Source organism: Panthera onca, chromosome A1, assembly GCF_046562875.1.
Source record: "Panthera onca isolate mPanOnc1 chromosome A1, mPanOnc1 haplotype 2, whole genome shotgun sequence".
In the NCBI taxonomy this organism is placed as follows: domain Eukaryota; kingdom Metazoa; phylum Chordata; class Mammalia; order Carnivora; family Felidae; genus Panthera; species Panthera onca.
In genome coordinates, this window is record NC_138339.1 from 62905424 (window position 1) to 62918113 (window position 12690).

General features: G+C 39.2%; 1 protein-coding gene across 2 annotated transcripts in view; it reads left to right on the forward strand.

The window, feature by feature from the left end:
• The window catches only part of CREBRF (CREB3 regulatory factor), a 57576-nt gene that overhangs the window by 8565 nt on the left and 36321 nt on the right, over positions 1 to 12690 (forward strand). For both annotated transcript variants that reach the window (XM_060635049.2, XM_078446888.1), the window contains exon 2: positions 11976 to 12178. In XM_060635049.2, coding sequence (XP_060491032.1) covers positions 12170 to 12178 — 9 coding nt within the window. In that variant the 5' untranslated portion in view covers positions 11976 to 12169. The remainder of the gene's footprint in view (positions 1 to 11975; positions 12179 to 12690) is intronic.

A 12690-nucleotide genomic window follows, 5' to 3' on the forward strand; every position in this document is an offset into this window, starting at 1 on the left:
GTTTAAAGGGATAACTCATTTCAGTTTGAGTGATTCAGTTCAAGTGATCTTGCTGGAAATATGTACCCAATGACTCCCCCGCCCCCCCCCCCCCCCCCCACCAAGAGAGTGGCATTTGTTAACAGGATTCAGAAATTTTATATGAAATTTCCAATTTAAATGCTGGTAGTTAAAATTAAATTTTTTTAAATAATTTTTTTTCATTTTAATTTTTTCATTTTAATGTTTTCATTGTGTGAGCCGAGCAAAACCCGTATGTAGGCATTGATTTGTGGCTCCAGTTCGAGACCTTTGTTTTAAATCTTCAGTTAACTTTGTATTTTGTTTTAAATTGTGTATATTCCTGGTAGAGTGAACTTGGTAGGATCTTGCTCCCTAGTAGCTTAGCATAATAACTTGTGGTTGTCCAACCTTCCAAGTGAAAAACGAATGAATTACTATAAATGAATTTCATTCTTTTCTCTGGTAGGAGGATTATCAGAATTCTGAGTGTCTGATGGGAGGGTGGGATCAGATTCTTTTTACTTTTGGTACTTCTTTGATAGTGGCTGATTCTATTCAAAGTTCTGTTTTCCTGGCAATTGAGATAGTCCATCTCCTTTGGTTTATTCTGAACCCTATTGAGACAATTATAATATAAACTGTGTGTATTTATTAGGAACTGTGTAAGGTATTATGGATATAAAGATAAGTTTTAAATGTTAAGTCCATTCTCTTGAGTTACCCATAATCTATGGTGAAGCTAATAGAACTATAAAAAAGATAAACTGTATGTAATTGGACAATTAGAGCTATAATCTCTCTGAAGAAAGCCTTTCCCTCTTGTAATTTTCTTGCCAGTTTTTTTTTTTTTTTAAGATTTTTTTTTTAAGTGATCTCTACACCCACTGTGGAGCTTGAATTTACAATCCTGAGATCAAGAGTCACATGCTCCACTGATTGAGCCACCCAGTCACCCCTACTTGCCAGTTCTTTATTGTTGTGTTGTGTTTTTCTTTTCTTTTCTTTCTTTATTTTAACTGTTTATTTTTGATAGAGCACGTGTGCACACGGGGGTGGGAGGAGGAGGGGCAGAAAGAGAGGGGGACAAAAGATCCGAAGCAGGCTGTGCTGACAGCAGGGAGCCCAATTTGGGGCTCGAATTTGCTAACGGTGAGATATGACCTGAGCCGCAGTCGGCAGCTCCACCGACTGAGTCACCCAGCTGCCCTTATTTTATTTTTAAGTAATCTCTACACCCACTGTAGGGCTCAAACTCACAACCCAGAGATCAAGAGTCACACTCTATCGACTGAGCCAGCCAGGTGCCCTGCCAGCTCTTTATTGTGTACAGAGATGACTAGCTGGCAGCTTTATGAATTACTTTGTAAATCCAAAGATTCTTTTGCTGATTAAACCAGCATAATTGACACTGACCCTCATAAGCCAGGACAAGGATGTTAAATGACCTGTGTTGCCTGTGTATACCTTATACATCCTAGTGACAAGCAGTTGAGTTTTTGTGATCATTAAGTGTGGAATTTAGACAATCTAGGACTCTGAGTTGAGTTTGGGTTTATACCTTAAGTAGCTGCAACGCCCCAGGATTATTTTATAGCAAGGAAGAAATCTTAGGATAAAAAATAGCCACAATTTATTGAGTAGCTATTTATCTGTTTTGTGCCAGGGCACATATTAATGTGAATCACAAAATCCCTGCAAAGTGAGATGGGGAATTCTTGTATTTACAAATAAAAGAAGCCAAGTACGAATCTAGAATGAAATTCCAAATACTCATAAAGCAGAAACTTTTATTTTGAATCTAGAGTTTGCTTCTCACAGAGCAAGCCTTTGGAGTACTAGAGCCAAAGAGCCAGCCTTTCTCAGTGTTGAAAGAAAAGACTGCAAAAAACTATTCACAATCTCTTTGTAGCCTTATGCCCATAACCCCTGTACCTGCTGTTCTGTAGTCTTGTGCCAGTGGTGTAGCTCATTTCACACAATAGAATTTGAAGAGGATTTCAAAATTGTTGTATATATTTTGAAAAGTGTCCAATCTGGGAAAGGAGGGAGGAAACGAAGTTTGAAGAAGAGCCCAGATCGCTGATAACGAGTGCTGAAGTTGTTAGGGTATGTCCAGAGTGTCTTGTGATGGTTATTCTGCTGGAATCTTGCAGGATGGTTCAAGCGTGTTTGCTTACACCACTGTCTGTTTCTATGCTACGACCTTTAATCCTGCGGTTTCCTTTTTACACTTTGTAGTTCTGCTGAAGAGCTCAGAAGACTAAAGGATTCTTTAAAATTTCAGCGTTTAACCTGCAAAAATATCTTGTTTTAATTAAAAATGGGAGTGGGAAGAGACAGAACAGTGTAACATGTATCAGTCCAGTGCCTTAATTCAGTTGGTTTAAATAAAATTTAATCCTACTCCTTCCTCTTCCCTCTCCTCACTAAAGAAGAATTCTCTCTGGTCTTCAGAATTGACTGGAATTCAAATAATACTTTTTCTGGTTGTGTAAAAGAAAATTCAGGAGTACAATTTAAAATATTTTTATTATATGACACTACAGTGATTCAAGACTCATTTAACAAGCTGCTACTAGATAACTTCAGAGCACATAAAAGATGATCAATAAATATACAGTGCCCTTGAATATCATGTGGGTCAGGGGCACTAACCTTCCCCTCCCATGCAGTTGAAAACCATGTGTAACTTTTGACTCTCCCAAAATTTAACTATTAATAGCCTGCTGTTGACAAGAAGCCTTACTGATAACATAAACAATTGATTAACACATATTTTGTATGTTGTATATATTATATACTGTATTCTTACAATAAAGTAAGCTGGAGAAAAAATGTTCTTAAAATCATAAAGAAGGGAACATACTTTTACAGTACTGTACTTATTGAAAAACATTTATGCATAAGTAGACCCACACAGTTCAAACCCATGATCCAAGGGTCAATTGTATACTAAATGACTGACTTCTTTGTATATAAAGAAAGTTGCACCTCTGACTCCTAATCCAGAAAGACCTGTGATCTTAGGGGATTTCCCATTCATTGTCCGTCAGCTCTTGTCTGGATGCCTGTCCTGGGAAAGGCATTGCTTTTGGCACTGTTGTGAAATAGAGATGGTCGTTCTCAAAGATTTTACGATCTGATAGTGCAGACAAGGGATTGAGGAGGAGGAAGAGAAAAGCCATTATGAGCAAAGGCATAAAAGGCCAGAGCCTCACTGTTGGAAATTCCTAGTGGAGTGAAGTGAGATTGTGTGTACCTCAAGGGTTTGATGGAATTGGAAGATCAAGCTAATATTAGTGTTATAAAATGGTAGTGGAAGATGGGATTGGAAAGGTAGTTTCATTATATCTGAGTATTTTGAACATTATCCAAGACATTTCTGGGAGTTGATGAAAATTTTTGAGCACAATGCTAATACAAAGTGGTGGTTTAGGGAGAAAATACAGTGGGACATAAGAACTGGAGAGAGGGGGGAAGGTCTCTAGGGCAGCAGGAAGGTCTGTAGGGCAACTATTGGAATGGTAAATATAACACGATGAGGCGCAAGTAAGAGTTGAGAAAGTGGGAAAGGCAAAGATGAACAGATGCCTGTGTGCTGGGTACAAGGTAAGTTGTCCGTGTATCTTTGTTAAGAGAACTGGCATGATTTAACAAAGACTTGAGGAGGAAGAAAAGAGGGTTGAGATCAGTGTTCCATGCCAGGATGTCTGAGAGTGGTAGTACTGCTGACAGAATGGAAATGTTTGGATAGGAAGGTGACATGCTGTGTCTGAGGTCATGGGATGTGAATGAACATGGAAATACCTGGTTCTCAGAAGGTAGGGCTCGTGCATTCACATATTTAGGCTGAAGGTGTGGATTTGGAAGTCTTCTGGAGGTGCACTGAACGAGACAGTCTCTATAATGATAGGTTTGCACAGAGGCATTTACTAAATGACCTCAGATAAATCCCTTATCCTTGCTGGACTTTTTTTATTAATGTAAAAATGGTTGGACAGAGGTTAGGGCATGGCAGTGATGTTAATATGTACCCTAACTACTTCACCAACTTGTTTTATCAAATGACGGGGTATAGCAACGTGCCTGTTGTCTGTAAACAGTGATACAGGTATAAACTTGTGAATATTTTGTTGCCAGTGGTAACCAAGTGTAGCTGGGGTTAGAAATGCATTCTTTAGTTCTGTCAAAAACTGTCCCATACTCTTATTCTTGTGCTCTGAACAACTTAATTGACAGGTTTCAATGCTTCAGAAGGCCCCTAATATCTTGTAGTTAATAGTTTTTAGAAACAGAAAGTAGCTCTTCCTGGGGGCGCCTGGATGGCTCAGTCGGTTAAGCATCCGACTTCGGTTCAGGTCATGATCTCACGGTTCATGAGTTCAAACCCCACGTTGGGCTCTGTGCTGACAGCTCAGAGCCTGGAGCCTGCTGCGAATTCTGTGTCTCCCTCTCTCTCTACCCCTCCCCTGCTCACACTTTGTCTCTTCTCTGTCGCAAAAATAAATAAACATTTAAAAAAATTAAAAAGAGAAATAAAAAGTAGCTCTTCCTGTTTAACTCACGTCGATCCAGACACCTGCTTTAATGGTCTTTCTTTTTGGATCCCAAAGGGTTTTAAGTAAGCTCACATATGTTTCTGTAGGTCAAAGATTAAAGTTGGGCAGGAGCCTTTGGAAAGGAATTGAATAAAATTCTGAGAGGTCTTGTGTCTTCCTCCAAAACTGTATTTCAGGGAGAGATCATTTTTGAGATGTAGTATCTTTTCTTAACTCCTCAGGATTCTCAGTAAAATGTAATTATTTTAATTAAAATATCCATATTTTTAAAACTCTCTGAATGTGAGGATAAAAGGGGACTATCGGATTTACCCAGGAATAAAGAGTTTACAAAATGGGGCACCTGGGCGGCTCAGTTGGTTAAGCATCCGACTTCAGCTCAGGTCATGATCTTGCGGTCCATGAGTTGGAGCCCCACATTGGGCTCTGTGCTGACAGCTCAGAGCCTGGAGCTTGCTTCGGATTCTGCCTCTCTCTGTCTCTCTCTGCCCCTCCCCTGCTCGTACTCTGTCTCTCTCAAAAATAAATAAACATTAAAAAAACAATTAAAAATTAAAAAAAAAAGTTTCCAAAGTGTTACGGTAGGAGGATTACATCTGCTTATATAGGGTCATGATAGGTACTACGTGGCTAGGAAAATGATCTTTTCTCACTCAATACGAGGGAAAAGATACGTCTTCTCTCTCTTTACCCTGCTCTTTTCCTTAAACACCAGCAGCAGCAAGGTTTGGAAAATAAATAATGGGGGTCTTTTGCTAATAATTCCAGACATAAAGTATAACCATTTAGTGTGAAGTGTTACCTGTTTTCTATATTTTGGAGTCCAGAGAACTGCTGTTGAAAGGTAGAGAATAGCAGTTCACTTGCAGTGTGTTCATGGGATTTATATTACATAATAAAGGGAGAATGTGGCCACCACCATTTGCCCCATGTGTTCCTTGCATAGGCTGTGTATGCTTCCTTAATGGTTTGGAGATTAGTGGATCTCTGATTTCTGCTGTGCCGTGAAACAGGTAGTGACTTGATTCAGTAAGCATCTGAAGAACTGTTTTGTTCCATAGAACTATTTTGTTCACTATTCTACTGCATAGTTTTCAAAAGGAATTGTTGAGTGGGACATATGAAGTATGGCAGGATGGATGGAATGTGGCTCATGGGTCCTGGCCTGCTAAGGAGCTTGGGCAAACTGATGAACTGTCCCATGGGGAATCCCGTGGGACATACACACTGTATAAACTTAAATTACCAAGTCGGTGGTCCTTCTTTCCTTCCTTCTTCCCTTTCCTCCGCTCTCCTTCCTTTCTTTCATCTTTACTTGGGGATTAAGCTTCAGGAAAAATGGTTTATTTAAATTAGGGGGTCAGGACAGTGAGCCACATCTTAGAATTGTGGATCTAGTACAGTTGAAAGATAACAGAGAGAACCCAGAAACTCTGCACACATGAAAGAAATGATGAGCATGAACCAGCAAAGATTAGGAAATGTTAAAATAAACCATAGTATGTGAATTACTTAACAATGTAAATGTGTTGGCATTTCTTACCTCAAAAAATTTTTAAGTATTTTTCATAAAACAAATTTGGCCATTTAAACCATTTTCAAGTGTAGAGTTCATTGGCATTCAGTACATTGACATTCTTGTGTAACTGTTTCCAGAACATTTTCCTCATTCTAGATAGAAACTCTGTACCCATCAAACAATAACTCTCCCAGCCTCTGGTAACCTCTATTCCACTTTCTGTTCCATGAATTTGCCCATCCTGCTACCTCATATAAGTAGAATCATATAATATTTGTCCCTTTGTGTCTGGTTTATTTCACCTAGCATAATGTTTTCAAGGTTCATCCATGATTAGAACTTCATTCCTTTGTATGGCTGAATAATGTTCCGTTGTATGTATTTACTACGTGTGTGTGTGTGTGTGTTACCGCATTTTGTTTATCCAGTCATCTGTTGATGGCTGGTAGGGTTGTTCCCACCTTTTGGCTATTGTGGATAATGTTGCTGTGTAAATGGGTGTATGTGTATCTGTTTGAGTCCCTGCTTTCAATTCTTTTAGATATATAGCCAGATGTGGAATTCCTGGATCATATGAATTCATGTTTAACTTGGTGAGGAACTGCTAGAGATTCCCAGCTGCACCACTTTGCATTCCTACCAGCAATTACACAAGGGTTCCAATGTTTCCATATCCTCCTCAATATCCTCCACTTGTTATTTTCTGGTTTTTGGGTAATAACCATCCTAATGGGTGTGTCAGAAAGCTTTTGACCTCTACTCTGTTGAGTGTTGGATAACTCAGAAATGCTACCTCCCACGTGTGAGGAATCAGTTCCCTCGGGTTAACTAAGAGGGAGCAGTGACCTAAGTTAGTGCCATAAAAGGGGAGCTCTAGGGATTCTGACCATCACATATGGTATCTGCTTTTTTATAAGATATTTTCATTTATAAGTTCATTTATATTTTTAGCCTTTTAAACATATGTGGACTCTCAGGAATCACGTGAAACCCTCAGGTTCAGAAGGGGCACAATTTAGGGGCTCTTGGATATGTGTAAGCTGCCTGGGCCCCTGCAGTCAGCTCTTCAGTTTGGCTTTTTAAGTTTGGATTAGTGGTTTGAGCAGTCCGAGGGATGAGCTTTTGTAAAAGTCCTTTGGCCTTACCTATCATCTTACTTCACATTCACTTTTTGTCTTGCCTAATATACATAGTAAGCCTCAACGTATTTTCAAGTGGAGTACTGAAAAAACCTAGGGAAGGACTTGGTAAAAAGGGCTATGAAGGATACTGAGCTGTGGTTGTCTTCGATAAAGTGGTAAATGCTCATAAATCAGTCATTTGCTCCATCTCATTTGTAGGGGAGGGAAACTTTTTCTTTCTTCCCTTGTAGGTTCTTTGGCTGGTCTTATGTAATTAAATTGACACAAGGCAGATTAACAGGAGAAAAAAAATTAATTTCATGCGTATGGGAGCTGAAAGAAGTAAGAGATTCAAAGAAGTGACCAAAGCAGGCAGCTTTTATACCTTTTAGACAAAGGAACAATAAATCTGTTAAGAGTCGATAAGACAAAGATGGTTGGGCTTGGGATAGCAAATTAATGAAGAGATAACAAGGTTTATTTATACAACCTTCTTGGCCCTGAATTGCCTATCTCTGGCAATAAGTATGCCTCTATCTCCCAGGTGCAGGGAGGGTACCTTCCACATGAAGACTTTATTTCCTGCTTTCAGGGGGACAGAAGAGGGTCCGAGTATCTTTCTTGTACTGGCTCTTTGTTGAGTAACTTTAATTAAAAATAATATACCAGGGTGGCATATTTTGGGGTGGCCTGTCCTGGACCCCATCACATTGCTTCAGAGAGCTAATTTTCTGTTAACGGTATCTTCCTGTGCCTAGAAGATGTTGTTGAATAGTTCTGAACAGACCCAGGTACAGGAAATGTTGGCGAATGCTTCTTTTTAAAAAAAGTTTATTTATTTTGAGAGAGAGGGAGCAAGTGAGCACAAGTGAGGGAGGGGTAGAGAGGGAGAGAGAGAATCCCAAGCAGGCTCCAAGCAGTGAATGTGGAGCCCAGTGCCGGGCATGATCCCATGAACCATGAGATCGTGACCTGAGCCCAAACCAAGAGTCAGATGCATAACTGACAGAGCCACCCAGGTACTCCTACTGGCAAATATTTCTGATGGAAGACAGTCTTCTCTCCCTTGAAAAGCCCACAAAACTATATTGGGAACTGGTGAGCCAGAGCTATGAATAAAGGGAACTCATAACTAGGGGAATTAATTTAGCCTTTTCTTTAGGGTGGTGTTGTTAAACAACAAGAAGCTCTAGTCTTGAGGTCTCCTTGAGTGCAGGGTAGAGGATTTTAAGATCAACTAAGTTTGGGAAATGATATCTGCTCTATTCATCTATTGGTGATTTATAATGCACATTAGCACCTAGCACCTTAAAGTTCGCAAGAAGTCCTACGTAAAGGTAGTATTAACAGTTTTATTTAATGTTGTGTTTTCCAAACCTCATAACCCTTTTGTTGAGTAACTATTCAACATCTTTTGGAACAAATACTCCTCAGGTCACACGTTGGGAAATTAATTGCTTTTAAAGTACATAACTTTAACATCAAAGCTTTGAGTAAAATAGTGGGTATTCTTGAGAAGTATGAAGGCCTCCTGAAAAGCCCATTGTTACACTTTTCCTCTTGTTACTTGCTCATCTAAACATTAATGTACCCTCTGTATATGGCTCCCCAGTATAGAAGATGATTTGGGAGCAGTGTATCGTTACAGAAGATTCTGTGCAATGGTAATTGGTGTAGAAATCTTTATTCTTTTTTTTCCCTTCCACTTTTCGGTGGGGAATTTTGTTGTTTGTAGTTGTTTCACAATAAATGTTTGGAATGGTATGAAGCATTTGGAAAACCTTGGGAATGAAGATAATTGATTGTGACCTTGGATCATTAGTTTTAGAGACTGAGAGAGTTTATTACTGAAAAGAGGTTCTGCTGCTTGGGGTACAATTGGCTCTTCGCCCATCCTGTTTGCTGCTACCTGAGAGACTGGGAGAAGCACCTAAGGACCTTTACTCCAGGAGTACGTGCTCAACTCTTTACATGATGGATACCCTCTCTTTGGGAATTGGTGTCCTTAAAACATTCAGCCTTGCTGCCAATAACTGTCACAAATGTTGAGCTTCTGAGATGGACTGCTGTGCAACAAAAGAAAGCATTGGCAAAATATACCTGCTGATAATAATCACCTTTCAGATTTATTTTATTAGTACATCCTAACTTAATATCTCATTCAAGTCTCATAACATTCCTGTTACACAGTTAAAGGAGAATAATTGTAATTCCTCGGTCTGGGTGCTCAGTCATAAATTTAAATAACTTGTTCAAAGTCATAAGACTGTTTAGTTTTAATTATGGGATCAAAACTGGAATCCAGGTCTCCTGTCAAGTGCTCCAAACAAGTGGTCTTTTTGCTAATTGCATTGACAGCCTAGTTTTGATGTCCAGTGTTTAAATAAAATTTTAAATAAAAAAAGGTTTCTCCTGCTATGCAAAACTAGAACGCTCTTCTGAAACCTTTCGTAAGCTGAAATGTCATAAGGCGGAGAAGCAATTACCATTAATTATGAGGAAAAATTTTGATCATTCCCAGACCCAAAAAATAACCTCTCCTAGGGTTTCCTGATAACCTTAGGATACACCTTGCTAACACATGTGCAAAATAAATGTAGATAAAGCACAGATGCTCACAGACACTGTTCAAGCTGTGGCAGCTTGATGCTGAGATGCTGAATGTTGTTCCCAGGGAAGGAGCTGGTGAGGCTGCTCTCGCTGCCCTGCTTGTGGTGTGCCACTGCCTCTATAAGGGCCCAACAAATGCTTAACACTATTTTCACCTTTTTTCATAAAAACAAAAGTTTGCTCTGGATTTCTTTCAGTTTGCAAAAACTGGTACTGATGTAGGTCTTTTGTAAAAGTGAGGTGGCATAACATGAACTTCAAAAAGTGGGATATACCTGTATTTGTATCTGTACATGGTTTTGTGGCTCGGAGAATTCAGTGGCCAGGAAACTAGTATTTTTAGTAGTAGTGTTTCTTTCTAGAAATGAGAAACATGAGGCTTAGAAAGATTGACCTACTCAGTGTTGTATAGTTTGCAAGTGAGAGCTGCGACTAGAACTTGGCCCTTTTTTGGTCCAGCGTTTCCCTGATAAACCAAGTTGTTGGTAGCTGGTGTCCTTAATAGACGTCAGTAAGTATTTGTTGAATAGAACTTAGTTTTTCTTGAGTTCTTCAGCCCTGTTGCTTAGTAAGGGTAAACTTCAGGTTTTAGAGTATCAAACTTGTCTCCCAGGTCCATACTAACCCAGTTTGTTGAATGCATCACTTGAATCCTATTCCTTTTTGGAATCTAAAGCAATAGGTCTAGAAAAGGCAACCGACCCTGTTTCTCACAGGAATCAAGGGAAGAATTTGGACTGAGATTATATATCAGCAGTAGGACCAAGGCAGAAGGAAGGCTGCATTAGGAGAAGCTGGACTAGAACTGGCCTTTGGCAGGAGCAGGGAATAATCTGGTTGGACTGTAGCATTGGATTGAGATGCATAATTATTGAGATGTTAATTCTGTTTCTAGGCCCAGTCTGGGCACTCGATGGTGTTTCCTAGGCTAGAACAGTAGCGTAAGAATGAGAGCCCACCAGAGGGGAGAGCCCAGCAAAGATCCAGGAAATACAAATGGTTGTCAATTTATTAATCTAAAAAGTGGACCAATTGTTGAATCCCTTGTTGACAGTCTCTTATTTGTTCAGCAGAGGCCTTTGAAATTGATATAATGTACGATTCTAATCCTCTAGTCCAGATGTGTTAACTATGGAGCAGCTCAGCTTAAATTGGCTCTTTACATCAATCCAAGAAACGATACTGCAACTAGGCAGAAATGAGAGCAAAGAGTTGAGTGTAGAGCTGTGGTTCTCAAATTTTAGGGAGAATCAGAATTGCCTAGAGGGTTAAAGACATAACTGGAAGAAACACTCCCAGAGTTTCTGCTTTAGCTGCTCTGGGTTGAAGCCCAAAATTTTGCACTCGTTAACACATCTCTAAATTGATGCTGATGCTGCTGGTCTTAGGATCATGCTTTGAGAACCACTGATAGGAAAAGTTGATGAAGTGGGTATAATTAAGGCCTTCACAGAGAAGGAAAAAGGGAATTAATCCACCATAGTCAAGACACTGTGCAAGGTGATTTGCAATCATTACTTAATTTAACCCTTGAAACCCTTCTGCAGAGTAATCCTTAATCCCTGTTTCCTCCCAGGATAAACATGTTGTTAAATAAGATATAAAAAACTTACTGGAATAATTCTCATTTCAAGGACAGCTTTCACTTATAACTCAAAGAATAATGTTGCATATGCTGTTATGAATGTGATTTTATTTAATGCAGAGGATGATGTGTTAAATTCCATTGTTGACTTTATTTATTTGTTACTCTTGTAGATTTATAAGAGATATAAAATGTAGATCGGTTTCACAGTAATAATTACACAATAGATGGAATTAAATGTTGAGACATTATCGTTTCTCATACAGAACATAAAGTGAATGGGAACTTTATTTAACATTAGCTATCTTTCAAATCACAGGAAAAGGTAGGCCTCAGTTAATTTTGTCAAGGTGGTTTTTTTTTTTTTTAATGTTGCCAGTTGGTTATTGACTTACCCTGTTTTAGAAACAAATAGAGGGATGGTGAATTTCAGGAAAGTTACTACCAAGAAATGACCAAATTCTTGAAATTGCAACCCTAAGACTTATTCCTTTAAAATGTTCTTTGTTAATGTCATTTTTGAAAGGTCAACTTGTTTTTAATGGCACTCAGTAAAGTTACTTTGTGTTGTTTGACAGATTCACACAGAATTACTTAAAAAAAAAAAAAAAAGCAGTGATCCAAGCATTGAAATTGAAGGCATTCTGGGAAAACCTGGCATTTATTGTGAAAATCGTCTTTGATCTTGAAATTAAAAGTAAAGCTGGAAAGGAATTTACAAACGAGGAAAAAGAAAAGTTTGCCATCGGACTCACAGGATCTGGGCTTGGAAATGCCTCAGGTAAATTACAACAGAGTAGGTACGAAGTTTTATATTTTCCCACTGCAGAAAAGTCCATACCATTGATTCTGTAAGTTCTCTGAATCTTAACACAACTTGATAAACACTCTCTTTAAGACATTTTACTTACCACCTCAGCTAGTTTTGAATACATGTCCTTCCTTCCATTGCTTCTGTTTCCTCCTTTGCTACCACTTTGAAATGTAATGAGCTTGACATGGGAAACATGGTGAATGAAGAGCTGGTTAGAAGGGGGACAGGTCTGCTGGCTTTATGGAGGCTAACCCAACTCCCCTGAAAATATCAGTCTGCCACAAAAAGCCCACTTCCGTCTCGGTGTCTACTTCCTGATTCCCGTTTGTTCCTTTGCATGTATGCCTACTGAATTGAAAAGTAGTTAAGAGGAAATGGTGAGGGAGAGAGCCAAAGCATTAGAGACTGTTAAAAACTGAGAACAAACTGAGGGTTGATGGGGGGTGGGAGGGAGGGCAGGGTGGGAGGGAGGGCAGGGT